We start from the raw sequence: 27,989 nt of genomic DNA on the forward strand, positions 1-27,989 counted from the left end.
GTAAAACAATACACATTAATTTAGTTTAATATTAATCTAAAAACACCCTAATTAAAAGTAATGTTGAAAATGTTAAAGGAAACAATGTGTTCATGACATGACCATGTTAATTCAAAAATGTTTAATATTTAAAATTAAAAAAAGGGGGGTTGGGGAGGGTGGGCTATCATCATTTGTATTTGTGACTGAGTTGGATTTCTTGCCATCAGTTGTTATATTTCATTTGTAAATAGCTCTGTCTTTTCTTATCCAATGAAGTGTTTGATGAAATCACATTTGCTTTTATTTTTGTTGATAATTTCGAGCATTGTTTGGGCTGGTGACCAAGTTGTACCACACTCTTAATTCAATAACAACCGGAAGACGCTCAAAGCTCCTGGAGAACCTGAGCAGAGAGAAATTAGTGTAGAAAACGGATGAATGGTTGAAAAAAGTTTAAGAACATTTGTTGCATTTGTTGAAAACACATCCATAAAACATAACTTCCCAGTTGCCAACTGATTCTCTGAAATCAACATGGATACTTGTTGGCCGACTGTCTGACTCCCTCTGTTGGTCAGAGAGAAAACTGCAAGTGCTAGGATTTAAATACACCGCGTAAACATTTGAAAAATACAGTCCTTTATTCAAGATATACAATATTACATGTCTTTCTGTGAGTTATTTAAGCAAGTATAGTGATTGTATTGGTGCATTTTTGGCCTACAAAGATGTAAAAAAATAATTTTAAAAAGCTGTGTTATAAAAAAAAAAGTATATAAAATAAGTCTAATGTTTGAACAGAAAACAATATCCCCTTTAACACATATTTACAATAATCCATATTGTAAATTGCTACTGAATCCATATCCATATGGTTTCAATGCTATTTTAATATTTACAACTAAATACGTCAATGTGTTTGTGCAGTAGATAATAAATGCTCATTTTACTTAACTTAATGTGTTAACTTTATAGGTGATGGGCTTTGTTGTGTGCCAATTTTTTCTAACATATTTCCTGCCATTTATAATAAAATTATCAAAACATTCCTATATCTGGTTTTAAGTAGCTGAGGTCACTGGAGGACATTTTACTCTGTAAATGAAGAGTGATCTTGATAAGAGTAAGAGTGCTATGCTGGACTTTCCATTTGGTTGTTATGGTGGCAGCTTTAAATAATTATGAGTAAAGTTCTATGTGTGGAAAAATACTCCGTAGTAACTAGTGAATTGGCTGCAGTTCAGTCTACATAAAGTCAAACGTTATTAATATGAAGTGGTTACTTAGCGAGTTATTGCATATCACTGGTGTAGACTGATATCATTAGTATATCTCCAAAAATGCAATGATTATGCCTGTTTTATGTTGGAATGTGTCTCAGATTCATCCACGTGCTCTGGTCTAGATGTCCCGTTTGAGTTTATCGATATTGAAGTCACTGTCAACGTCCAGTTTGGAGAGAGTCTTCCTCACTCGCAGTGCAGTGAGGCGGGCTGTTGGGTTCTGGTACCAACACTCCTTCATGATTTTGACAATGGCCGACAAGATCTGGACACGCACAAAGAAAAATGAACAAAACACATGGTTATCAGGGTCACCATGTTTTCTCAAGTGTTCAAATGTGGATGAGAAGTGATATTACTGGACAATTTGAAATCCCTGAAAACAATAACAGTACGTGTGTGTGTGTGTGTGTGTGTGTGTGTGTGTGTGTGTGTGTGTGTAGATGCAAGTGTGTGTGTGATGAAGTAGCCTACTGGATGGGAGTGGAGTCTGTTGTGCAGACTGGGTCTCTGCTGGCCCACACAGACCACCTTTTTCATCTCCTCAAAACTGGGATCTGAAGGCACTAGGTCAAAAAACGGAGGACGGTACTCTTCCACAATCCCTAAGAGAAAGAAAAAAACATCACAAACACACAGATACCTTCAGTTTCCACACTGGTCAAGTAAAGGTGTCATTCTGTTGAGACCTCAGTCGTTATTTTTCTTCCAGCCTGCTAACTGACATGTTTTTGTGTTAGAAAAAGCTTTGATTATTAGTGCTGCCTCCCAGCCCCCTGCATTTGGTTCCTCTGTCAACACCTACGCTGACATGTGGAATAACTCACAAAAACTAATCTTGGTTGGAAAAAATGGAGCATGTTGTGCTTAATATTATAACAAGATTTACAAGACTCACTTCCACAACCCATTAAAGTGTAGCTTGTTCTACAGATTTTATCTCTTCGTAATTTTCTAAAAAAAATACGAAAAAAAATCCTCCCCTCTCTTCATACAAGGCCTGAAATAGCCCACTTGAACTTGAAGATAGGCTGCAGTGGGAGTTGTGTAAAGCATGTTTGACTAAATAAGAGAAGGGAAGATATCAGGTCCCTGGTGACTACATTAAAAAAAAAAACACACGAAGCACACACGCATTCATCTGCATGTGTGTTTATGTGTGCGTGTGAGCGCTCTAGTCAATTGTGCATGGCTGCGTGCTTGGATCTACAAATTGTGTGCATGGGCATCTGGACTATGTAGAAGTGAGTGCTGACACCAGATAAGACTGTTTATAATTACGGCAGCGCTAATCATGAGAGAGGATAGTAGAGACAGACACAGAGTAGAAAAACACCCGACTGTTGAGAGACATGGGACTAACAGCTTCTTATGTATATTCTTCCAGAGATAGGCTGAGAAGACAAAGGAAACGCCTTTACAATATGATTTGTGGAGTCATTATAAATCCACCTCTTCAAGAGTCTTCGATATAAATGCACATCTCCAAATTTCTCTGCACATGTGTGAAAATGCAAAGCACCTTTATCAGATCTTTGCTACCTTACCGTTGACAAGAGTCCTGCGGGTTATTTCCCAGAAGACCAGGCCAAGAGCCCAGATGTCAGTTTGTTTATAAGACTCAAACAGATCCTGACGAATAGTCTCATCCAGCACCTCTGGAGCCATGTAGCGCTTGGTCCCCACACGAGGGTTGTTCCCCACATCCAGGTAGTCATGAGACTGAGAATGGATCACAGCCAAACCTAAAGAGAGGACGCACAAGGCACAGTTGGAAGCATTTGATTTAAGGCGTGAATACGATCAGCTGTAACAGCAACACTTTTAGACAACCACAGCTGCATTCGTGTTACGTTCATTGTGACAAACTGTCCCTGCATCTTGGACACTCTTACCGAGATCAGCGATGCAGCACTGCCCATTCCGCTTCACCAGGATGTTTCGAGTCTTCAGGTCTCTGTGGGCGATCGCTGGCTTTTCCTGGGAGCTGACGATCTCAGTGTGGAGGTGGACCAGGCCACAGGCCACTGACAGGCACATCTTCAAGCAGCCCTCGGGCTCCAGGCTAGTGTACTGCAGGAAATCGTAGAGCGAACCCAGCTCATGGAAATGGGTGACGAGCCACAACTGGGTGCTGGAGTTCTTGGACGTCATGTCGGAGGCTATAAAGCCTAGAAACCAGATGAAAGAATACATGTTCGTGTTTTGGGTGACTCTTTACACAAGTGTTTTTTCTTTTGTGGTAGAAGTCCATCAGCCATACCCAGTATGTTGTCATGGCGCAGCTGCACAGTGTTGTAGATCTCTGTCTCTCGGAACCAGGACTGCTCATCCCTGGATGAGAAAATCTTGACAGCTACACTCTCCCCCATCCATGTTCCTCTCCACACTTCCCCATACCTGCCTTTACCTGGATCCAGAATTACACTGTTACATGGCTGAAGAAGTAAAAATAATAAATATATATCTAAGTAAAAAGTAGACTGACCGACACATTCGACAAGGGAGATCTGCCTAGCCATAGTCCTTTGGACCAGATATGGAAGTCCTGTTCCACTTCCAGATGTGCAAAACACATCATACATATCCTGGAAAAGAAGACACACATGTGAAAAAAAAATTTAATCCATATGCAGAAAATACTATTTTCTGTTATGACAAATTTCACATGTCACTTACACCATATGTGGGGTCATCTCCACTGGGGACTTTGACCATAGTGGCATCCTGGTCTTCAGGATCTTTTGCTCTGCAGGGTCCCCGTCGGAGGAGCAGAAATATCACCAAGCCACACACACATGCAGTTGTGAGTACGATCAGCAAAGACACATTGATCCACATCTCTGGGCGCCAGACTTCTGGAGGCACTGTTGTTGGCTCCCCATCTGAACACGCAAACACATGTACACCAGCATTTTTAGTCAAAAACTATTCAATACAAACAGGAAGACATATTTTAGTTTAGTCATTTTCTGTAAGAGAAAGAAAAATGCTCATAACAAAAGACCATCGTTCAAGGAAAGTTGAAATGTAGTTTCTCTAAGTGACCACAAGGGGGCACCACCTACTATCTAAAAGTAAACTTTAGGCCTGTAGATACAAAAATGATCCAAGATCTATTCTGACCCTGACCAACTTGAATAAAATCAAAACCCGAAGGTTCCATAAATCATTCCCTGAATTTCAAAGAAGCGGTATGAAATATTATAAAATAATGCCTTTGGGTACTGACTAATGTTTGGAGGTGGTGTGATGAAGGCGTTGCACTTGTTTATCTGGCAGCAGTGAACAAAAAAGCCCTTGAAGAAGCCTTTGCACTGCTCGTTGATATTTATCTTGGAAAAACATCCTTTTTCCTCTCTGCCGTGCACCCAGGTATAGAAGCAGGAGTCTCCTCTGCAGGTTCCATTCTCGCATGTGCCTTTGTCATTCTCGCAGACGCACAGCAGCTTCTCCTCATCTTTGGTATCGTGGCTCTCTGTGGCACAGAATAAACACATTACCAGCTTTGGCAGATAATCATGGACGCTACTAAGAGAACACAGGCAGAACCTTATATTATTTTCCATGTTCTGCCAAGGAAAAAACTCTAACCCTAACCCAAATCAGGTGAAGAGATGATTGATCTGCAAGATGTACAAGAAAAACAGTAATATTTGGAATGAAAATTACATTTTTTTAGAAGAAAAACATTTCTTACTTATCGTTGACAGGTTTAGGGGTAAACACTACTTGTGACAGAAATAAAATATATGTTAACCTCATCTCCTGGCAGCCACAAGACACTACTTAGATAGTTGGGCTTGTGTGGTTCACCAGGAGAGGCAATTTTGGTTGGAACTGATAAAACTGAACCTTTGGGATTCAGACAGCAGCATGGAAATGTAAATGTGGACACAATGCATGTCTGCGTGGAGTAGTCCAAAAACCTGCAGCAAAGGTGTTCTCTAATACAATTTACTGAGATAAACAAATTCCTGCAGAAACCTGATGTAGTGGTAAGTGCCAAAGGTCACTTTGGTCTAAGAGGCAGAAAGAAATAGCTCCACCCACTTCTCAACTGGAATTAGACATCTTCAGCTGCTACTCACTTACTTTGCCTTTTCATGTCTGCTGGGTAGTAAACACCCACCGTGTCTGAGCTTGTTATCTTTTTTCTTTTTTGGTTGAGAAATGTGAAAAAGGTAGTAGTTTGGAGAACCTAAACAAGTATCTGCTTTGTTAACTCGTCATCTTTCCTCGTGTTGTGATTAACTCACCTGCATGAATGGTAGAAATCCACAGTAAAACTCCGGCTAGCACCACTGTAAGCAGAGCAGAGGTTCCCATCTCTGTGAAATGACAGTCAAATAATTAAAAGTGATCAGTATGTTCAAATAACATTAACTGTGTCTTTATCATAAGCTGTCAAAATAGATACAACTGCTTTAATTTGGAGCTTTCTGGAAAAAAGAAGGTAATCCTTCTGACACTTTAACTGCTGCTTGACTCCAGTTTAGGGATACTAACCCAGCCGTGGTGTCTATGGGGAGACAAACAGCGGTTTAAGCTGGTCTGAGGAAGCAATGAGGTCAGAAACAGGACCCAGTCTGTCTGCCTGAGCCATAATTGCATTGGGTGGGAAAAGGGGACTTAGGGGAAGCGGCTGAAACAGTGCTCCAGTGTGTTTGTGTATGTGCTCAGAGCCTGTGTGGCGCTGCGCTACCGGGACTCCAGGCCCGACGACTCCAAGACTACCCCGCTCGCAGAGTAAATATTGATGGCTATGCTTCCTGCCATTAAGCGGCCCCACCCGGCTGGCCGGCGGGACTCGGGTCTGCTTATTGTTTTGAGCTGCAGCGTTCAAAGTCACGCAAGTCACAGCTTCTCTTGCCGCTGCAGCACACTGTGGATATCCATGTGACCTCCGAGTTTTACGTTCCCTTGAAAATAATGATTAAAAGTGACAAAATGTCAACAGAGCAGTTGGGATGGACTAAGACGGGTGCCTTTGGACATGCATGCATTTGGACTGATTCATCTCCAGAAAGGGAATGCAGCGCAGCCTTTCCAACAGGGCACTTTTCATTCTTTAAAAACCACATAATTAAACAAGAGGAAACTTCAGACTACTAGGTTTCATAAGCGTTTTTTTCTGCTTTCGGTTTCATGGGATCAGGAAAAAAAAAAAAAGAGATACAGTTTTAAATCATGCTTTATCTCTATAAATGTACCAGGAATCCAGATAATGACTTTTTTTCCTGTCATTTTGCAGCAGAATATGCTGCTGGATATATCCAACCTCTGACCACTGGTCAAACCCTGGGGAATCATATCGGGTTTGGATAATCTGGCAGATCATGGAAAACTTGTGGTACAGCTATGGGATGCCCTATGTTGTCCACCCGACCTTCTAATGACTCTCAACTTTCTGCAGCTGCATCATTCTGGTCATATTGATGACCTAAATGAGTCATTTTGTCTCTGATGAAAGAAAATCACTAAAACAGGACCAGCTCAATGAAGTCCAATGTTATAAACCACCTTGTTCAGTGGGATCAGCCTCAAAGCCAATCAAAACACAGGAAATCAACAGAATATGAAATTCCAAATAAGTGAAGACACAGTGTGGAAAATATAGGGGATGTAGACGCATCAACAGGGAGTTACAAAAATATCCCAAAGAAGCAGTGGGAAAGGTTCACGGGGCCTCTGACCCCTCCACTTCCGACACTCTTTACTCAGTACCACATCCTTTTTCAAACAAGACACCTATTTGGGTTACAGCAACAAGACAGTGAAGCCAGAGAGACAGACAGAAAAAAATACCTGTGAAAATACCAAAGACTGACTTTGTGGTAGTTCCTACTTAATAGTCAAAAAAGGCTAAATAAACCTGACATTTGATTGTGATTTGGATTAATATTTGAGAGAAAAAGCATCACTATCTCTGGTTTCTCAGGCTGTTTTAGAGAACTGTGCCACTGCACTGAACGGCCGGATGGGATTCATACAAAACACTGCGATTAGATCAAAACGCAAATCAGGTCAATCAGAAATGAGCTAATAATTCAACGATCACGTGGTTCAGAAGGCAGGGAATTTACCAGAAGGTAGAGAAGTTGGGGCTTTTCTATGCAGATGGCCTTGTGAGGAATCCTCAATAAACAAATAAATAAAAATACAGCGTATGGTCCTACGTTTAAATCGCACCACTAAGAGGACCAATTGGCAAAAACTAGACAGAAGAAGCACAGCTAATAGCTGTACAAGACAATCTGCATTACTCTAACTCTTGAGTTAAATCCACTACAAGGCGGATCTTTGTCCACTGTGACTTCTGTCTTTTCCACAGCAGAGCAAAGCAAAAAGCGCACTCCACGAGCAAGAAAAAGCATGCCATACATATGCTCTTGCTAAGTACCAAACCAGATTTACTGCAGAACCAGAACCAGACCCATGACAGGTTTTGAAAAAAGGGTGATTTAAAAGCAAGTAATCTATAAAGACTTATTCTGGTATATATTTTTGACATTTGGTAAGAGGACCAAACTTGGAAGGAAAACTTGCATTGCATAGTTCTGGTCCATGTTGAGCGGGACGTTCTGTCACTCAGCTAGGAAAGCCAGCACGGTTAGGCTGGGAAAAGTGTCAACTCTGTCGTGAAAGGCGAGTATTTGTGTAGTGGTATTCAAAATGAAGAAAATCACAAAAGAGATTAACTAATTTTACCGAAGATGCAAACATTAGTTCCACATATATACTGTATTAGGCATCGGTTTTAGGTTTGGATCATACATCAGGGTTTGGTGCTATCATGGCCATAAAGATGATGAAGAAACTGTCATCTTTGCAACTAGAGCAAACCCCGCAAAGCGGCCTCATCTCATTCCCTCTACTGTCTTCGCTTACCTGTTTGTGCAAACTTCTCCTTGTTTCTCATATAATCTTCCCCACACACTGCTCTTTACTGTGAAGCTCAAGCCTTTCAACAGCCAGGACTGATTATTTTCAATCTTTTACGTGAAACATGAAATGATTTACTTCACATTCTCAAGTTTACAGCACTTGACTTCAGGGTTGTATTGTGCCATGATGACATAGAAACAAACTCACAGGGTTCTTACCAGTTGTGCTTTGCAGCTAGAAATGAACGATACTGTGCAGATTCTCTGTCATCTGTGTTACTATGGCAATCCTACGTTCATGATTAGAAGGCAACTTCTTTTCTAGAGACCCGAAGGTGTTTTACCTCACGGGAAACGCTTAAGTTGCCTTCTGCTCGAGTACAAATCAAAGGTCAGTGTAAGTGATGTACAGTTTCTGTTGTAAGTTACTCAACCGACACTGAAGTCAGTCAACTCAAACAGTACACCAAACACTGTTGAACTGCACACATCTGGAAGTGAAATCTGCAAATGTCAGTGCTTAACTTCTCATATCCTTCCTTAGTTATGTGAAGCAACTATATTGAAGTGCAGTCTACAGGAAATCATTTCATGAGAGTGTGTGAAATGTCAGTGATGAGAAACCAGAAGAGCACAGACATTTCAAAGGAACACGTGAACACTTACACCACCATACAAAAAGTGTTTTCATCTGTATGATTTCCCACATTATCTCTTCAAAATGTCAACACGCTATGCAATGAGGGTTTTATTTTTTAAAAGATCTATAAACATGTCAAATCAAATCTTGTATCAGCCAGAAAAAGTTAGTAATCTGACAGAAACATGCTCCTCTTATCTGGGTTCAGGTTCAGCACATGAGAGAGCCTCTCCTGCTAACCACACCGTATTTAACCAGCGCCAACAGATCACTTCCTGAATCATGCAGACTGCATGTCAGTGGAGGTAAATCTGTGGGTCCAGAGGAAGAATAGTATAAACACAACTCCACCCACAGAATGAATGTATTCTCAGTAGAGAAGCTCGTTTTCCAATGTATCATGCTATCACACGGAGCCCTGGCATAATAGAGAGCATTAATCACATCCCCCACCGTAGGCCGTTGATTTGTACTTGGCTGTCTTCCTCTCTCAAGTCTTCCACTGTTTTCCTCTATTCTGTTCAAAACTACAGCCGGGGCGACCCGGGGGAAAAGGATCTATTGTCATCTCTTCCTCTCATCTACACAACTTGGACCCGGGAGGCTGATCTCTCATTCCATCTGGATGACTGTATGGACACAGCAAAGGATTGTGGGCGCATGGCAGAGTACAGTCTTCCTCATCAACCCCTCCACTGGGCCTCATCATCACCAAAAAAAAGCCCCTTGAGCTATTTGAATGGAACACAACTTTGAGCTGTGTTACTGTAAAAGTCTCTATCATATAATTGAGATGCCAAATTCCCACAGTAATGTTCAGTTGCCTGTAACATGAACCTTAAATATGTAATGATTGTAAGATAGGCTTGGCAGACTTTATTCGTTGCCTGCGTGTTTTAACATGCGCTGCATCTACAACAATAAGTGTCTGGGAATGATTTAGACTAGCAAGCAGAACCTCAATTATGATGTGTACACAAATGACAGCCTTCCTGCAGTAAAGGAAAAAAATGTCATGAAAGGAAATATGTGAAAACCCGTAAATGCGTGGGTTTGGGGAATTAACGTGAATAACACACCTGGAAGGGAAACAGCTGGAAAGAGCGGAAACGCTATGACCCGCTTTCTAAAATGGCAAATGTGTCCCCGTGTGTGTCTATGTAGTATTAGTGAGAGGATTAGAAATAACGGGGTGGAGGGAAATTTAAATAAAAAATGAATTAACCGGACTCATACGGTGATTCAAATGTATTAAGGAGAACTTGACTTTTTCCCAATGAAATCAGTCTTAAACATTAATCTTTATCACAAAGCTGGTGGTTAGGTTAAAATCTCCATCCTTTCACAAGGTAAAAGTATCTTACCTGGGTATAGCATAGATGTATATGAATAACTAGAGACTATCAGTGTTTTAACAAGGTCGCATTAATTCCTATTCTTAATGGATTAATGTGTCAGCAATAGTTGCAAACACAGTTCTCAAGATAGTCTTTTTTAAATCTTTGGAGTTGTTTCCATATAAATGAATATCTATAAGCTAGAAATATTTGTCATATTTAAATCTAATCCAAAATGAAGAAGCGGGTGTGAGCAGGTTTGGGCTGCACTCACCTTGAACCGATTCTCTCAGTCAAACCCACATGTTGACCAAAGGAAACTGCAGATATGGGCCAACTTTGGTCCACACATTTACCAGTGACTATATTCTGATCAAAAGGGGGAGTTTTGCTGCAAAAGCCTTTATCTACTTGATAATAATAGAAACAAGATACGATCATATCAACTGTCACATGTTGCATGTGATTTCAGAACAGTTTGAAGCAAACTTCCTTCATATTTACCTCTGCTATATAGTGGATCAGATGTTAGTCAGATGACATAAAAAAGGGAAATGGGAAATATATCTTCATTTGCCGGTGGACAACACAATATAACCAGTACTGGAGTTGAGGGGGGATGAGGAGGGATGGCATCCCCCCCTGAAATAAAAATGGTCCAAATCATCCCCCCTGTAAAACTGCCATCCCCCCTTTCCATCCCTTATGTCATTTCATCAATAAATGTGGTTTTACTGCTATTTCAACATTTAGAGTCATCACCAGAAAAAGAACACCAGACAACTTTCACCTGTTTCAGGTAAATTTTCACTTGAAATAAGTAGGACAATCTGCCAGTGGGACAAGATTAATCTTCTTATTACAAGCAAAAAAATCTTGTTCCACTGGCAGATTTTTCTACTTATTTTAAGTGAAAATATACTTGAAACAGATGAAAATTGTTGTTTTTTCCAGTGATGAGTCTTGTTTTAAGTGTAATGAGATTTTTTTTACTAAAATGAGACATTTTAACTAGAAATAAGACAAATGTTCTTGTTAGATTTTGAGTTTTTGCAGTGATCCATTTTACTTATCCTGTGAAGGACAGAGTCATATTGATAAGTTCAGAAAACAGTTTTTTATTGTTGTGTTTTGATGTATTTGATGTAAGCCCAGTGGATATTTAAAGCTTACAGAAGGCTGCATTTAACTGCTGCAATGTAATTCCTGCAGTATTTCTGCAGGTGTTTTGGTCAGTGCTATTATTTGTAATATATTATATTATTTGTAATCAGCACAAATTATCTGTCCCCATATGATAAAATCCATCATCCCCCCTGATTTTCTTTTACAACTCGAGTACTGAATATAACAGATATATGCAGATTAATAAATGTGGCTGCCCAACAAATCATAACATCTCGTACAATGGAGGACATTATGTACAGAAAACGAACAGCAAAGGGCAAAACAAAAAAAAAGGCAAACATCTCGGGTTTAAAACGTAGGGAACTAAAATGAAAGGACAGCGAAGCTTCTCACTTTCCACCTGTTCACATCTGGGACAGCAGCGATGTGGAGCCGTGAAAGGTTCACCGCGAGTTCACCGCGACTTTCTCAAGAGTTTACATCCTCGCATGTCAAAGCTAAGATTTGTGGAAAAAAAGTAAACCTGTTACCTGTTTTCTGCTTGCCTCTTACACTGACAGATGCAAGAGCGACACGTTTCCCATATCAGATGAAGCTTCAAGTGTCCCCGCGGCCCGGAGCCGAGACGCGACACTCGCCTGTAAAATCCAGCTGTTACAAGAGCGCTTTGTGCAGATGTTTCATCCGCACAGATATCATATCCTCTCCTGCCTTGATGATGACGACAACCCGCTTTTTTTTTGCATGTGAAAAAACTTCATCCGGAGTTTTCCTATTGGGGTTTAAAAAAAAAATAAAAAAAATACAGCAAACAGACAACAACACGCAAGGAAGAAAGTTTTGAACAAAAAGAGAGAGAGAGAGAAAAAAAAACACGTGGGGTAAAAATGAAACGGGTCCGTCAGCCGGGGTCCCGGCAGGACGATAAGCAGCAGACTAGTCTATCTGATCTCGGTGCAAATCTGTCCTGATAAAAAGCGACAGCTCGAACATCGTCGTGGTTTCCAAGCAGACTCCTTCTTCCGCTCGGTCGGCTCCGCGGGTGGCGTCCCCGCCGCGGCTCCTTTTACGTGGGGTAAAAAATACTTTAGTCGCCTGTGTTCAAGATTAAAACGCCAGATTGGAGACTTTTGAATAGTATACACTTTTTTGTCCCACCCCTCATTGTCCCGTACGGAGCCTGCTCTCTGGAATGTGTTCTCTTAGCGGTTTTCCTGTTGCTTTCTAAAGCTCTCATTTTCCTTTTCCCCTGTGGACTTGAGGCTGCGCTGGCAGGAATGTGCGTCAAAGACCTCGCGACGATAAACAAATATTGTTCCCACTTGCAACAAGAACGAAGAAGTATCACGCTGCATGTGGGTTTTAATTAGTTTTTAATTAGTTTTAAAGTATAGAGCAGTGACAACCCATCACCAAACACTTCACATTCATCATAAAGTTCAAGTTAAGGGCTGCAGGGAAACTTTAGACTGCCAGTTTAGATTATTAACACATGCTAAATGCTCACTGCAATGTAATAAATGGGACCACTACCATAAAGTGTGAAAATTACTGGGCAAAGCCTCTGTGATCTCACCCTTACATTTTCTGAAGAGTGGTTTCAAAGACTTTTTTGTTGTTGTTGTACTGCATGCCATGTTTTAAATGGGCAAAGCAAGCAGGCCCAAGTTGTCAGTCAAAGTTAGACTTGGCTACCAGTTCCTTCAGCTGCCAGTGAACGTTTCCAGCAGTCGTTTCAAAAGCTGTTTTTTGGTGATGAAATCAGAAATGACTGCTGACTTTAGTCGACGCTGGGTTGGTACATTTGCTTTGCTGGCATTAGTTGACTTATGCTGAAATTATCATGGCTAAAAAGCAAACAAACAAATAAAGAAAACTTCACCCCGGTTGTGATGTGAAATCTAGCTATTGAGATCAGAATCATTTTGGAACCAGGTTGTAGATACAGCATGTTTCTGCAGCAAGGTTCAACATTTGAACATAGGGGCAAGTGGAGATCGACTGGCTTTTGGAGCCAGCCCCCAGCGGTCAGTCGATCAACTGCAATTTAGCCTTGTAAGTTAGCCTTAAACTAGCCAACCTTGGCTCCTATTAATAGCTTCTACAACTATATAACTAATTGTTTTGCTCCTTAGAAAATAGAAATGATTTGAAATCAAATGAAATCACTATGGAACGACAGATCAACAGGTGGATTGATTCAGCATTTGTAGTGGTGTGGATTCTGTGCTGGTCTGTTGTAGTGAAGCGAAAGTTCAGGCAAAAGTTAAGGCTCTCTGTTTACCGGTGGATCTTTGTTCCTGCCCTTGCTTATGATCACAAACTGTGAACAAATACAAATGGCTAAAATTAGCTTCTTTCGCAGGGAGGCTGGAATGAGATCGGGTAAGAAGTTCAGTCATTCGGGAAGGACTCGGGGTACAGTTGCTTATCCTCATCACCTAAAGGAGCCAATTGAGGTGATTTGGTCATCTGGTTAGTATGCCTCCTGGTCACATTCCTGGGGAGATGTTTCAGACATGTCCTACTTGTAGAAGGACTCGCAGCAGATTGTATTTCTTTGCTGGTCTGGGAACACCTTGGTGTCTTCCTAAAGGAGCTGAAGAAGATGGTTGGGGAGAGGGAGGCTGCTTCTCCCCCTGACCCGAGTCCGGTTCAGCAAAAGTAAGCGCATGGAATGATGGAGTTCCTATGGTCAGTAAATGTTCCTAAATGGATGGAAAATTGAAGATTATCTCCATTAACCAACATATTTTCCATGGACCGATTGACTACTTCACTGCCAGCAGGCCTATGGTCATCTCAGGAAGGACATATTCAGCATGAAAGTGTGTCAAAATGGTAGAGTTCCAGTAGGTCAATCATCACTGCAGTCTGCAGCCCTCTACCAATATGGGCTTTATGCAGAGTGGCTAGACAAAAGCTCTGCCTCAGTGCAAGACTAGGGCTGTGTACTGAATTTAGGTTATTTTATGGCACCGATCGAAATCCGTTGGTACCACCATCGAAATATGCTTGGTCTTTCGGTTCCTATTTTAGCTACCTGGGATGCACAAAGTCCTGCCTGTGATTGGCTGTAATGTTACACGTGCGTTAGTTGTGTTTCCGCCCACAGGCGGTTCACGTGTGAGTTGTGTTGTTGTCAAGGGCGTTAAACATGATGCTACTAGTGCGCAATGCAATATTTGCAACAAGAGCATGGAAACGGAAACACACTTGAATGTGCACAGGATCAATTTACGAGCAAAAAGTTGTTCCGTGTTTGAATGCTATAAGGCCGAACTCCATCCATCTTCCTTTGAGCATGCAACTCCACCCAACGTTACCGAGCCAGATGGGCCTCTCCTAATATCCACCACCAGGCTCTGCGTCATCCAGTACAGACGACAGTACAGTGTCTGGGATTTCAACTGGTAGGTCTACGTTTAGCAACGTTCAGCCAAGAGGTTAACGTTGCTGCAACTTAAGAGGGGCACTGTAGTGACTTGAAATGTGAACACTAAGATTATATTGTTGCATGAATTCAGTGTTGCTATCTAGCTAAATCAAAAACGAATTACTTAATGCCAAACAGATGTTAGTTTGATAAATTATGGTCAACTATTGGACAGTTGTTGGTTGAGGAGGAGGTACGGCAGCACAGAGCCTAATCTCCGTCACTCCAGTAACCTGGTGGTGGAATGTGAGGGACATGCCAATGTTATCACCGTTAGCAACCACGTATTTTTGTGTCAAAGCATCATCCAAACCGTCAGAGCGTACGTTTTCTACTGCTTGGGACACCATCAGCCAGGAACGGGCTTGTCTGTCACCAGAGAAAGCAGACATGTGGATGTTCCTAAAAAATAACTGCGAAGTGAGGTCTTTGGGATTTAAAGCTGCTTAAATTTGCTGCTTAAATTTGCAAGTACATAGCTGAACAAGTATGCCACCAAAAAAGAAATTCCTGATCATTGGTGAGGACTGGAAAGTACACCAGTCGGTGAATATTTTGAGAGACCAGTTTAACCTGCCGTACCAGTCGGAAACAAACAATCGCAAAACACCCTCCTATGGTCAATTTAGACTCACCAGTTACTCCAACATGTTACTGTGGGAGAAGGCCAGAGTACTGAAGAAAATCCCACACAAACATGGGAAGAATGTGCAAACTTCATACAGAAAGACTCCAGCTGGGATTTGAACTGGGAACCTTCTGGATGTGAGGCAGCAGCATCACACCACCATACTGCTCCAGTCTTTCTTAATGGCTGTAATATAAATTCTCCCCCTCATTCTCAGGCTCTGTAATCTTTCTGTTTTGGCTTACAGCTGCAGACACAGCTGGCAGCGCTCACATCAGCTGTCGTAAGGAGAAGAGATCAAATTGTCCTTTTAAAAAAAAAAAAACTCTTGTTTTTCTTTCTCTGTTAATCGCCGTGAAAAACCATAATCTTGAGAACCTCTGCTTGCTGCTTTAGCTGCAAATGTTTTTTTTCTTCACTTAGTTTCTCAAAATCAAATTGCTGATAAAGCAAATCCTTCTTTGACATTTCATTGGCTAGATTTTAGCTATGAATGAGTAAACACAGTCCACGAAGGCTAGGTTTAATGCTGACTGCACTGCTGCTTCATTCATGGAGGTAATGTGATGCTTATCGTACCGACTGACAGATCTCAGAACAAATTAAATGAACTAAACTAATAGTGTGTTTTGTTTTAACCCACACAAAATGCTTAGATGTGGAATCATAAATGCATACAATTCTCAGTCATCATCCAACTGTAGATTGTTACCTGTATTGTTAAACTGTACAACTTTCATTATGATCACGTCCAGCTGCTTTGCAAAATGCTAATTTGGAGTCTCATGAAAAGATCTGTAGTTCTTTTAAAATCTGCACCACTTGATTTATTAATTTTTCCTTCCCCTATATATTTATCAATGATTTATGTTGGCAGCACTCACCTCTGTACATTTTAGTGTTCAGTGAAGATGAGTTTAGGTAATGTAGTTTAGTGAGTATGATATCACACAGCCAGAGGGCGTAATATATGTATTCAAGCTAAATGGTTCATAGTTAGCCTATTTATAATGTTGCAGTGTTAGGGGCAGGGGTGACTTTTGGATTTTCCTGAAATAGTACCACACCAGCTCTAAAAAGAAATAGAAATAGAAAATCAATGAAAACACTTTTTTTAAGCCCATCGTTTATTCCAGCGTTATTACATCTCTCAGTCTTTAAAAAAAGTATTATGTCTAACACATATTTTGTATGTTGTTTCTATGTAAACTTCTGAATATGCTTACTCAGACTTGAAAGCCTACCATGCTTCTTCGACCTAAGGGAAGTAAGTCAAGGACCCTATTTTTAGGACTGACCTCAGGTCACAAAGTTCCTGTGTAGAGAGGAAGTCGGTCACAGTTCTGAAAATAAAACGCAGCAATGTTTCACACATGGTCAGTCACGCATTTTGTTTCTCTTTGCAGCCGCTGTGACCGTATGACCCTTTAAATGTTGACTGGATATCCATGAGATATTATCAGACAACTCTAAGGTTATTTTGAAGTCTACTTATTTTGTCCAAGTACTCCATGTAACTAATTTGATATGGACCACAAATAAGAAAAATAAAACAAAACATGGTTTTATAACTCATTGAACCTCTTTTATCTACTTTTACTGTCCTTCTGGCTTCATCGACCCTCAACTTCATTCACACTTTTCTGGACGAAGCACAGAATACTGCAGAAATGCGGGTCACACAGAGTTTTTCAGCAACCCAATTTCATGTGCGTGAATAAGTATCTAAACAGTATCATATCTGGCGGCATGACTGTGGATGACGAAATCTGTTAGACCTGAAGGTTTTGAACCACCTTCCCCGAACCTCTGCAACAGCTGTTACATTTATATGGTAAATAATGAGTTAATCTGCAGACACCATTTGCTTACTTTTACGTAAAGACAATTGTTAATAGGCACAAATGTGGTAAATGCTCAATGATAGAGAGCGTTTGCTGTAAAAAGACAAGGCAGGTATCAACAAAACACAGTGTCACACTAACTAAATAAAATAGATTCTGCAGTTGTTGCTGGTTGCTTTTTACCTCGGAGCTAAGGGGGGTGGGGGGGGGGGGGTTCATAGGTGCTCTGCAGAGCCCTCTTGGGGTCATAATGCAGGAATTGTTTCAGGCTTGACTCAGTCAGTGAGCTCATGCTCCTCTCAGTTTTATGATAATGAATAAAAAAAAAAAAGTGCTCTTAAACCTCTGAAGCGTGTTTAATTTTTCTGCACGCTGTCTGCCACTTAAAACACAACTACAGGCCATAAAAGATGAATATATGATGTTTCGAATCCTTTGTGAACCATTTGAAGTATGAAAAGCATATTATACAGACCTTTTGATTTGGTTATTTGAAGATCCACTGTGGATTAAAGGATTACAGGCAGCAGGAGCACAAAAGCCACTCCACGCCACGAAAAGAGTTTATTACAAGCTGCCTTAAGAAGCTCAAAGTAACTTTAATGTGAAAGAATCTAATAAGAGATTATCAGTCACATGTACATGCCTTCAAGATAATTTTGTGTCTATGATCCACTTAAATAAACAACAAGAAATCTCATGTAGTTGCATGAACTCGGTGTTGAGGAATTGTGTTTAAAGTTTTGTTTTGTTGTGTATAATGAATTGTTACCACACAAAATCAATAAAAAGGTTTTGTTTATTGTCAGATATATTCAGCTAAGACGTTAAACACAAACTCATTCTTTCAAGTGACAATACATTTATTCCAGACTTGCATAAAAACACTTATTTTCACTTGTCTCACACCTGATAAAGATGCAGAAGACTTGAGGCTTCCAAGTTTTTCGCTTCCTCCTTGAAATGACATATATACACATATATATATATATGTATACAACTGGAAACTGTATTACAGTTAAATGCACATTGCAAATGTCAGTGCTGTCTTTAAACAGATCTATAAATAGAATATTTAAAATGTCCCAGTGCAAGCTAGGGAGTTTCCAATAGATTTCATGCCTGACAGATATTACATTTATATAACCCTGATATTAAAAGCCCATCATTGTAATTCCCTAACATTAAGTAACATTAAGTAGGAAACTCCAGATGTGAGGTTTTCTTTTGGTTTCTATGGAGATAACATTATGGAGAAAACAACAGTTCTGGTTTCCAAGTAAATGCGCATCAAACAAAACACATAAAGTTGTGACAGACTAGGGGACCTGTCTACCAGTGAGTAGTGTTTTTAGAAATATCTTGCAAACATTGTTACTGTGGCTTAATTAATTTGAGAGCACAGAAAGGTGTGTGATGGATGCTGCATGTTGCAATGAGGGAAATATGACATTTAGAAAGAAAAGTGCTTCACGAAACTTAAAATGATGACAGAAAAGATTCGTCCGTAGTACAGCGGGAGTACTGGGCCACATATACAACTAACAATGAAACATTTCTTTGAAGATGAAGTGACGGCGCAGTCAAAACATAAAATAAGGTCTAGTCAACAAAACGTAGCTTAAACACGTGTTGCTTGTTTTTGTCCCTTTAACAAAACATTTTCACATCAACTGTGACATGAATGAATTATATGAAGGCATTTGATCACATACAGTATCACATACTGTATAGGCTATTCACTATTTGGTTATCTTGTTCTTAAATACCATGATGGCACGCTACTTTGAGTTTTTCACAAAACTCAGGTTGATAAATTGTCAGAAAAGTACTGGTGCACAGAACGTCTTTGTAGGTGTCTGAAAGAAGCACAATCCAACTGCATAGCTCCTTCCAATCCACCAGGTTTGAAACAGAAGAAGCAACATAACACACAAGGGTATATCTTTAAATCCCAATAATATTTGGTTAAGGTAGTTTTCACCCTAAGATGCTAAAAACACATCATAAATAGCTAATGAGAGACATCCCAGTTATTTAATGCTTATCCCAAAGCCAAAGTTTGGCTCCATTAGCATTTTTTGTCAATTGGTCACTTTCAAATGGCTTCTTCCAATTCCTTTGTATCCCATTGCAACTGTTACTTTAGAATCACCGTCATATTGATTCTTTATGCATAAAATGATCACAGTGACATTTTCTGTGGGAAAGAACAACCTGACTCAATTTTTGCTCGAGGACTTTTTGGACCCTTTAGCCTTTTTTTCCTGCTCTTTTTCCAATTCTTGCTTTTTCTTTTCTCTTTTTTTCTCCTCCCTGGCCTCCTTGTACTTCCAAACAGGAGGTTCCAAGTAGCCCTTATGCCGTTTCTTCTTTTTCTCTTTCTTTGGTGTGGCCTCCGCAGATTTTGTCACTTCAATCTTAGGGACGCATCCTGAGGGGAAGATGCTGTTCCTCTGTGCCATGCTGCGGGGGATGAAGCCTCTCACGCCCCCCGATGGCATGCTTTCCCTGCGCCCCGGGTCCTGGCAGCATGAGGTCAGAGATACAGAGGCGGTTGACAAAGCCGTGGGAGAAGCTGAGACAATGGAGCCGTTACTGTGGGACACAGAGCTCTCCTCCAGCTCCTTGCTGCTGTGCTTTTCAAGCAGTTCTGGTACAGCAAAGCGTCTCTTGCCGATCTCTGGGGGACTGGTGGGACAGAGGGGGTGGGAACCAGTAACTATCAAGGGGCTGTGGATGCTTGTAGTGATGCGAACCATATGGTCCATAACCCCATTGTCTTGGGGGTCGTGTGGAAAGCTAAAACTAAGGCTGTCTTTAAGGCGCTGCCTCAACTTCTGGCTGGCTGTTTTGGGGGCGGTGGCCTTCTCTACCAGCTGCTTCAGCTCCGGCCACTCAGGCTTGTAGCTTTCACAGAACTGCTGAGCAACAGGATGAGCTTGCAGGCGACGTATTCTGTTTAATGTCTCATACCTTCCCGTCTTCAGTATCCACTCCTTAAGACCCCGTCCTTGAACCAGGTCGATTGCATTCATATCTGCACCTGCACATCAAAAGATGCGGGACATTTCAGTAAGCAGTGAAACCACTGAATACTTTGAGATGTAAGGAAATAAATTGGTTTTGTTGTTGATATTGATAATCTTTCACCAAATGGTGGTGGTGTACAGTACCGTGATAGCAAAATATGAGTTAATCAACATTGAAATATGGTTAGGCAGAAACATGTCCACAACAAACAGAATATGTTGATTCAACATTAATGACATATCGGCATTAGTATTGGATGATTGATTGATGGTTGATCCACTATCAATCATCGAGCTTAACCAAAAATCAACCTTTTTGACCATAATTCAACATTAATTTAACATCTTTTGTTATCTGGGAAACTACAAACAGGGGGCACAAATAATATACATTATGATATATTTTCTTTGTTGCCATGTAGTTAGTGGTTTTACAGTGAAGGGAGTCAGTGATTTCTATTTAAATAACTGGCAATCCAGCTGGTGAATTTCCAAGGATTTAAACAAATCTGATACAATAGCACTTTATATACAACTAGTTTTTGGACAGTCTCTCTCTGACATAAATAATTAACAACTGACTTTCAATAGAATGTGAATAGAAATGTATTGTAGCACTAATCTAAAAGCGTCACCGTACAGTTTATACTGGTGTAATCCCTGCTGCCCCGAAAAAAAGGAGATTACTTCACAGATGAAATGTCCTGGTTTAACCTTTACTGTATTATCCCATTAAACGCAACACTTTTGATATAACAACTGAAAATCAGCAAGCATGTATCTTATTTTTCAGGCAAATTTCTTCCAAACAGTTTGAAGTAAATTTCTATGTCCAGTTGACTTGACTCATCCAGTTCAGGCAAAGCCAGACATGGCAAAGCAAGGCAAGTTTATCTGTACATACGCTAACCATACAAGAAGATGCAAAGAGAGTTTGAACTCAGTGAGGTACCAAATGTCTGAACTCACCATGCATTAGCAGGGCGGAGACACAGTCCTCTCGGCCCTGCAGGCCTGCCTTGATGAGGGCCGTGAAGCCCCGAGGGTCCCTGATTTCAGTGTCCACGTCAGAGTAGTAGTTAAGGATGAAGTTAAGGATGGTGATGAAGCCTGAATTTAAAAAGGAAATATACATCTTTATGTGAATATTCTAGATGTGATGTAAGATTAAATGTTGAGGTCATACGGTGTGGTTTTCCTCTGACATACCAGCCTGGGCAGCTATCATGACAGCGGTGTTGCCATCATAGTCTTGGTGGTTGATATCTATGAAAGGACATTTATACAGCATAGTGACAATGTCGATGAAACCCTTGGTCACAGCCACCATCAACCCAGTCTGATAGGGAAAAAGACAGATATGAAATGGTTTGTATTTATGTAAAGGGAACTTATGAGTGTGATGAAATCATTTTTTTCTCACCCTGCCATTAAGGTCCAGCTCCATGACCTCTTCCTTTGTGACTCCTCTTTCAAGGATGTTGCGCATGGAATGAGCTTCATTCCTTACGCAGGCATCATATAGCGTTTTAGCCGGATCTTTATATTTTGCCTCTCCTTCATAATCAGGAAGTACTGAGTCATCGGAGAGTATACTCTCAGAGTCAGAGTTATCCAGAAGGATCTCAGAGTCCTCCGACGGACCAGCGCCCAGGTGTGGATCGTCGCTTGCAGTAGCCATCAGAACTGTTTCAGTCTGGGGTCACACGTGGGTGTCAGAACAGCTGCACAGCACCCATATCTTGAATAAAAACAAATGTTTACATCATAACATGCTTCATTCATTGAAATGTGTTGGTGACATTAAAATGAATACCTAAAGAAGTAAAATCATACCAAGTGTTGCAAACCAGAAAAGACTTGCCCATGTTTGCTTTTGCTCAGAAGTGACATCTGACACTTTAAAAGTCAGAGTTCATTTGTTAAACAGATCTGGTGACCTGGCGAGGCCTTGAACAGAAGACCTGATGGTTAAAGAGGATGAGGAGCTTTACCTCGCCTCAGTCCCCTTATCAGAGCAGCTGATCTGTAAGTCTCCGGTTTAAACGATGCATAACATACCTGTGGAATATATTTTCTCCCACCTGTTTTTCAACGCCTCATCCCATTGTATAACACAGCAAAAAAGCAGTTATTTGAGTCTAAAAGTAAGCAAACAGTATGATTGAGAGGACAGAATCTGAGCATGTGTGAAAGTGCAAGGATCCGAGAGATGCTGTGGATGTGAGGAAGATCAGTCTCTAAAAGTAACGTGAATGAAGGACTAGTGGGAGGATTGCGCTGGGTCGTGAAAGGCCATATGGAGCTGGAGGCAACGAGAGGCAAGTCCAGTGACAGCATTTGTCATGGTGTCTTAACAGCATCACGCTGCTCTGCAGAAAGAGTCCAGTGGCCTCCCCAGTGGTTTTACAGTTTGGCTAGTCTTTGTATACATCCCTCAGTTGTTAAGACAAAAACAGTTTGTACAATTTGTGTAATAATAAATCGGGTATGTTGTTTTAATTTTCTCTATTTTTCTCAAGATTCAGATTGGTAGTGGACAAGCTCATTCTAACTCTTGATATTTCAAAGGACATGACTGAAAGTGAAGAATAAACTCTTCCACATACTGTAAGTCCTGCATCCATGAATAAGCTACACCCAAAACAAGCACATATTTACAGATACCGGTAGTTGGATATGTGAAATTACATTTGTAGCTACTGAAAATCAATATGCAGATCTTTCTTCCTCTGCACACTTTAACTCTGTCACTGTGGCCTACACTTCCTGCTGAGCGACACCTTGCCATCTGGCCATGCTTCTTCTTCAGCATCCTAAATATGAGTAGTTTTTGCTGTATTTTATGTTAAGCTACTGCACAACAAAATATCCATTTTTACCAAAGCGAAGTAAAAAAAAAAAATAACAGTACACATACAAACATCTATATATGAAGAATGAACAGAAACAATCAGAATCTCACCCTAGAAAATCCCGCCATTGGTTAGTCCTCTTCTTTTTTTCCTCTGGCTTTGCTCTTGGTAGTTAAATTCTCATGTTGGATTCTACTCTTCTTGTTTGTTTGAAATAAACGCTGGTTAAGTTTAAGTTCTCTAAATTGACTCCAGCTCTAGCCTTTTCCCCTCCCTCCATTTCGCCTTCTGGCCACTTAGTTTGCCTCATCTGCCAGGTCCCAACATAGACTCTTCCGTCCTAAGTCAGGCAACGTGCTCTCTCTCTCATCCTGATTACAGAAGATTTAAGGATTAAGTGGAAGAAACAGGCAGCAGCCAACATTGGTCCCCTGCTCCCAGTCTGTTGAGATATTCTGCTCCCTCTGACTTTGCTGTCTCTCCGTGGTTGTCTCAGAATCTGTCCGTCCACAGCTCTGTGATGCCCGTCTGTTGTGTGAGAGAAAAACCTCACTAGCTGTCCAATGAGAAAATAAATAAATAAATCCAAAAAATTGCTGTGCGACTGCCACTAAGGGTATGACTCGTAAATATGCTATGTGGCTGAGGACTCCATGCCTGAATAATTTCAGCGGGTCGTTGTGATAGCAGATAGTCTTGGGCCTGATTTTCTGTGGAAAAATCTATTTGTGAGGACAAATAATAATAATAATAAAAAAAGGCCAACTGCTGTAACTCTTACCCAGAGGGCCGTTGTGGTAATTGCCCCATTGCAGGAATGACACACACACACACACACACACACACACACACACACACACACACACACACACACACACACACACACACACACACACACACACACACACACACACACAGTTACCGTGCACAGAGGCCAAATGTAATTTGTAAAGTTTTGGTATTGCTTTATCTTATATTTTATGTTTTTATGATTCAACCCCCTTTGAACTGGAAGCACAACGTAGCTTGTATGCAGGTTAAACCCCATGGGCAGGGATATTGTGTTAGCAGGTTTATTCATAGCATCAGTCACTCAGTCTCTTACAGTAACATCCCACCTGATGAAGACACTGGAGAGACTGATCCTGGGACATCTCTGCTCTGAGGTGGGACCTTCCATGGACCCACTACCGTTTGCCTACTGTCCTAATGAACTCCTGAAGACCTTCTATGACCCTGTAGTGGCATCAGCCTTTCTGTACGGACTGGTCTGCTGGAACAGTGGCATCCCAGAGAGGGAGAGGAAGAAGGTGGATAAGATCATCAGGAAGTCCAGCTCTATCCTGGGCACTTTGGACTGAGTGAGGGAGGTGGGTGACAGGAGATAGCTTGGCTAAAATGTCATCCATGCTGGACAATGACTCCCACCCCCTGCACGGTGACCTGACAGAACTGAGGAGCAGCTTCAGTGACAGACTGCTTCACTCTCGATGTGTGAAGGAAAGATATAGAAGGTCTTTCCTTCCTGTTGCTGTTAGACTCAACAACAAACACTCTTAATATGTGCAATAGTATTTCACCACAAGGTGTAAAAACTTCAAAACACCTGTTTGACATCAGTCTGTGCAATGCTCATTTATTTTATTACTTATCTTTTATAAACTACTCTTTGCTCTTATCTCTTATTCTGCCCTTTTTGTATGTTGTTGCAAACTACGATTCCTCCATTGTGCAACAAATAAAGGTTTTCTTATCTTATCTCATCTTCTTATTCTTAGTGCCAAAGATGCACGTAAAAAGGTTTAACCCTCATACTAAATTGGGATCAGGCCAGGATTGTGCATTTGATTGCTGCTTTTGTTATGCAACATCTTGTATGAGGTGAAGGGTTGTACACTGCCCCCTTCTGACCAGGCTGGGAAATGCTCCACCCGGATGTACAATAAGTCAGGGAAGATTTAAAGAAATGTTCAGACAGTTCACTCTAGATTACAGTTGTTGCTCACATTGCCTCTAGTTTTGGACTTTGATTTCTACAAAATGTAACTATAAATTTCTATCTGATCTGTTTCAGCCAGTTAATGATGAGTATCATTTCAGCATCAGATGTCTGACATAGTACGCAATCCCAATTGACAAATGTTTTTGTATCTGAATTTATTCAATCTTTCAAAAAAAGTCTGTATAGTTATAGGTTCTCATTGGAAAATTAAAAAAGCTGCCATCTGAAGCTGCCACACCCCCAGCGACCTAAGCCCACTAATTCCCTGTAAACATCCCGGTCAGTCTCTAATCAGATGCTGCCTCTTCAGATGTGAACCCTCTGATCAGATTTATAAAGCATCACATTAAGCTGGCCAATTACTCTAAAAGTGTTTAAATCAAGAGCCGGAGCCCAAGAGTTGAGTCCTTTCTGATAAGAAACACAGGAAGAGTGAAAAAGGGCACGTGTTGGGGGGTGGGGGGCATTGACAGACTTGAAGAAATGAAATGGGCAGCAAATAATATCGAGGAAAGGGAAGTGGGTTTGGCACAACAGGGCGTGGTAGTGAATGAGATTGTATTTTGTACATTTTCCCTTTTCTTTTTAAATATGGCTTACAGTTTTTTTCGATTGCTTACACACTAAAATTAAAAGTAGTACACTATTAGCAAAACCATACACTCAAGAAGCAAAACATCAGCCCATATTTGCACAACTATAAGCACATTGTCAACCTCACACTTGTTGCAAAACTCTACACACAGTGATTTTCAAAACACTAAACACACTAAACGTACATTAGACACAAAAATCTATCATAAAGTCACTTCTTTGCAATACCAAAGCACTGACTGTCAAATTAGCACACCGTCCAACCAGTTGGTTCAACACAGTCATCAGGTGTGCAAACACTTGTTTGCTTAAATGTAGACACACCAATCAGGTGTATCTACACTATAGAAAGCAGCAGGTGAGCTCATTGGTCTCCAAGCACAAGAGTCAGAGAAAGACTACAGTTTTTCTCGATTGCTTTGACACATTTTGCACATAATGGGTCAACTTTATCTAATGCTCACACCTTCTTTGCACAGCAAGAGTCCTCTCTGGCGAATCGGTTAACTATTTCTCATTGCTTTCACACAATTTTCTTTGACTTTTACTGTAATACACTTTTCAAAACAGTTACAGTAACACACTTCTCACAAAGAGACACAAAACATAACTGATTTACCATGGCAACATATTGCAGACACTTTGTAGCAGCCAATTGGAACTGCTCTCTCAATTCTAAAAATTATCAGCACCTGTGTGAACTCTCTTTGCAAAACAAAGCAAGTAGTCCTCAACCTATCAAAGAGGTCAATAACTTGAAGTTGACACCAAGCATGGATGGACGTGGACGAGGACATGTGGCCTGATCGTCAGGCCCGTGTTGACAATGCGTAATTTTCCTGTATTTTTATTTTTTCCATATTTACAGGGTTTCATTTGATTGTGTTTCATTTACAGTACTTTCTTTGAGAATTGACCTTTGTTGTACTGCATATTGAACCCTGTCATTTTGATTGCTTACAGTATGTGCATATGACAAGTACTGTAATAAATATTTTTCTGTCAGAATCTTGACATTTTGTACACAGTAGAACAAATGTAAATCAATGGTGTTGACAGGAACTTCAGCAATACAAAAACAGATCTACAATATTTTACTGTATACACATTTTCTGATTTTACTGTAAATACTCTGTGACAGTATATTTCTAAGTTATATAACTAAGTTAGAGTGCTCAATACAAAACCCAAATTGTAGTATGTTGTCAGTTGTAAAATAGTCAATACTATGAGGGTGTTGAACAAAAGTTGATATTGATAGCTGTGGTTTCAATTTTGTTATCCATCGTTACAGTAAATAAATGAGAAAACACACATGTTCAATTGAGAAAAAATTCTAGGTTTTGATGGAAAAGTTTGGTTTTGATGGATGTGTGAAAAGTTTTGAGAAAGTGGTGTCATTCTGCAAACATCATAAAGTGTTTTGGTTATTTCAGCTTCTGTTAAGGGCTTGGTGTGAGCTGTTTTGAAAGAGTAAACTGTGAATGGAAAAATGGGCCAAAACGATCAAGAAAAACTGTATATTTGTACTTTGTTGATAGTAGCCTACTCTAATCATAGGGACGTAGAAGTGCTAAAAGTGTTTTAGGTTTATCACAGCAGAGTGTAACTCGTGCAAACAGAGTATAGTAATGTGAAACGTGTTTGTTTCATATGGTAACAAAGTGTGGTTTTTAAAAAGAAGTGTATAGTTTTTACAAGCGTGTTTAATTTTGCAAAGGATCTGTAGTGTTTTGCTAATTTGGTGTGTTGTTGTGCTAATTGTGTGTAGTGTTTTGAAACCACGGGCCCTGTTTTGAAAATCATGCTTAGGCAATCAAGAAAAACTGTAAAGATCAAGCTGCTTAACCAGATGAGGGCAGCAAAGCACATACATCAAATGTTTAGTCTATCTCACAACTCAACCACAACCATTGAACTGATTTCTCCAAGAAAATCCTACAAACTTTACAGAATAAGTATGAAACTAATGTATGAAAGAAAGAACATTTTGTCCCATTTGCAACTTTGTGATCGTACACAGACTTTCCTTTTAGGGTCAGAGTTATTTTCTGTCCTTTTCTGAAAATCTCTCAGAGACATTCACTCACCGCTGCAACAGGCTGTCCAGCTGCTCCCCAGACACCCTGGTACCCGCAGAAGTTTGCTGTGGAGCAGCAGAACTTGGAAAGTAGCTCGGGACACAGCAGACTAATTTTAGCCAGCTTAGTGACTGATTGCAAAGAGAGACATGTGCTCGGCTAATATTAGACTGTTGGCAGTCCCTCCAGGACCGGTCTTACCGACACATTACTCACACTGTGCGCTATATCATTTCTATCTATGCAGTTTTAGACAGTTT

The 27,989-nt window shown here is 40.5% G+C and overlaps 2 protein-coding genes across 4 annotated transcripts; both read right to left on the bottom strand.

Moving 5' to 3' along the window:
- Nucleotides 1-600: 600 nt before the first annotated feature.
- Nucleotides 601-12,479, bottom strand: acvrl1 (activin A receptor like type 1). Of its 2 annotated transcripts, none has more exons than XM_061736149.1 (10): nucleotides 11,788-12,479; nucleotides 5,525-5,596; nucleotides 4,498-4,743; nucleotides 3,945-4,150; nucleotides 3,754-3,853; nucleotides 3,529-3,675; nucleotides 3,161-3,436; nucleotides 2,813-3,010; nucleotides 1,740-1,870; nucleotides 601-1,530 (listed from the first exon to the last, which is right to left on the bottom strand). In XM_061736149.1, the coding sequence occupies exons 2-10, from the start codon at nucleotides 5,592-5,594 to the stop codon at nucleotides 1,384-1,386; spliced, it is 1,521 nt and encodes a 506-aa protein (XP_061592133.1). In that variant the 5' UTR covers nucleotides 5,595-5,596; nucleotides 11,788-12,479; the 3' UTR covers nucleotides 601-1,383. The 2 variants fall into 2 exon arrangements, with proteins under 2 accessions (XP_061592133.1, XP_061592135.1); XM_061736151.1 differs by lacking the exon at nucleotides 11,788-12,479 and adding an exon at nucleotides 5,775-5,801.
- Nucleotides 12,480-17,952: 5,473 nt separating this feature from the next.
- ankrd33aa (ankyrin repeat domain 33Aa) lies at nucleotides 17,953-27,822 on the bottom strand. Of its 2 annotated transcripts, none has more exons than XM_061734967.1 (5): nucleotides 27,739-27,822; nucleotides 21,621-21,938; nucleotides 21,407-21,536; nucleotides 21,167-21,307; nucleotides 17,953-20,211 (listed from the first exon to the last, which is right to left on the bottom strand). In XM_061734967.1, exons 2-5 carry the CDS (start codon nucleotides 21,876-21,878, stop codon nucleotides 19,388-19,390), a joined length of 1,353 nt encoding a protein of 450 aa, XP_061590951.1. In that variant the 5' UTR covers nucleotides 21,879-21,938; nucleotides 27,739-27,822; the 3' UTR covers nucleotides 17,953-19,387. The 2 variants fall into 2 exon arrangements, with proteins under 2 accessions (XP_061590951.1, XP_061590949.1); XM_061734965.1 differs by lacking the exon at nucleotides 27,739-27,822 and adding an exon at nucleotides 23,163-23,565.
- Between the last annotated feature and the right edge of the window lie 167 nt (nucleotides 27,823-27,989).

This window comes from Cololabis saira, chromosome 12 (genome assembly GCF_033807715.1).
Source record: "Cololabis saira isolate AMF1-May2022 chromosome 12, fColSai1.1, whole genome shotgun sequence".
NCBI classification, from domain to species: domain Eukaryota; kingdom Metazoa; phylum Chordata; class Actinopteri; order Beloniformes; family Belonidae; genus Cololabis; species Cololabis saira.

Excerpts from the sequence above, each read along its gene's own strand:
- acvrl1 (XM_061736149.1), bottom strand. The coding sequence starts at position 5,594 with ATGGGAACCTCTGCTCTGCTTACAGTGGTGCTAGCCGGAGTTTTACTG. Across the intron at positions 3,011-3,160 it reads GTGCTGCATCGCTGATCTCG|GTTTGGCTGTGATCCATTCT; the intron begins GTAAGAGTGTCC and ends TCCTCTCTTTAG. Across the intron at positions 1,531-1,739 it reads ACAGACTCCACTCCCATCCA|ATCTTGTCGGCCATTGTCAA; the intron begins GTAGGCTACTTC and ends GTGCGTGTCCAG.
- ankrd33aa (XM_061734967.1), bottom strand. The coding sequence starts at position 21,878 with ATGGCTACTGCAAGCGACGATCCACACCTGGGCGCTGGTCCGTCGGAG. Across the intron at positions 21,537-21,620 it reads AGCTGGACCTTAATGGCAGG|ACTGGGTTGATGGTGGCTGT; the intron begins GTGAGAAAAAAA and ends TTTCCCTATCAG. Across the intron at positions 20,212-21,166 it reads CTCCGCCCTGCTAATGCATG|GTGCAGATATGAATGCAATC; the intron begins GTGAGTTCAGAC and ends TTTGATGTGCAG.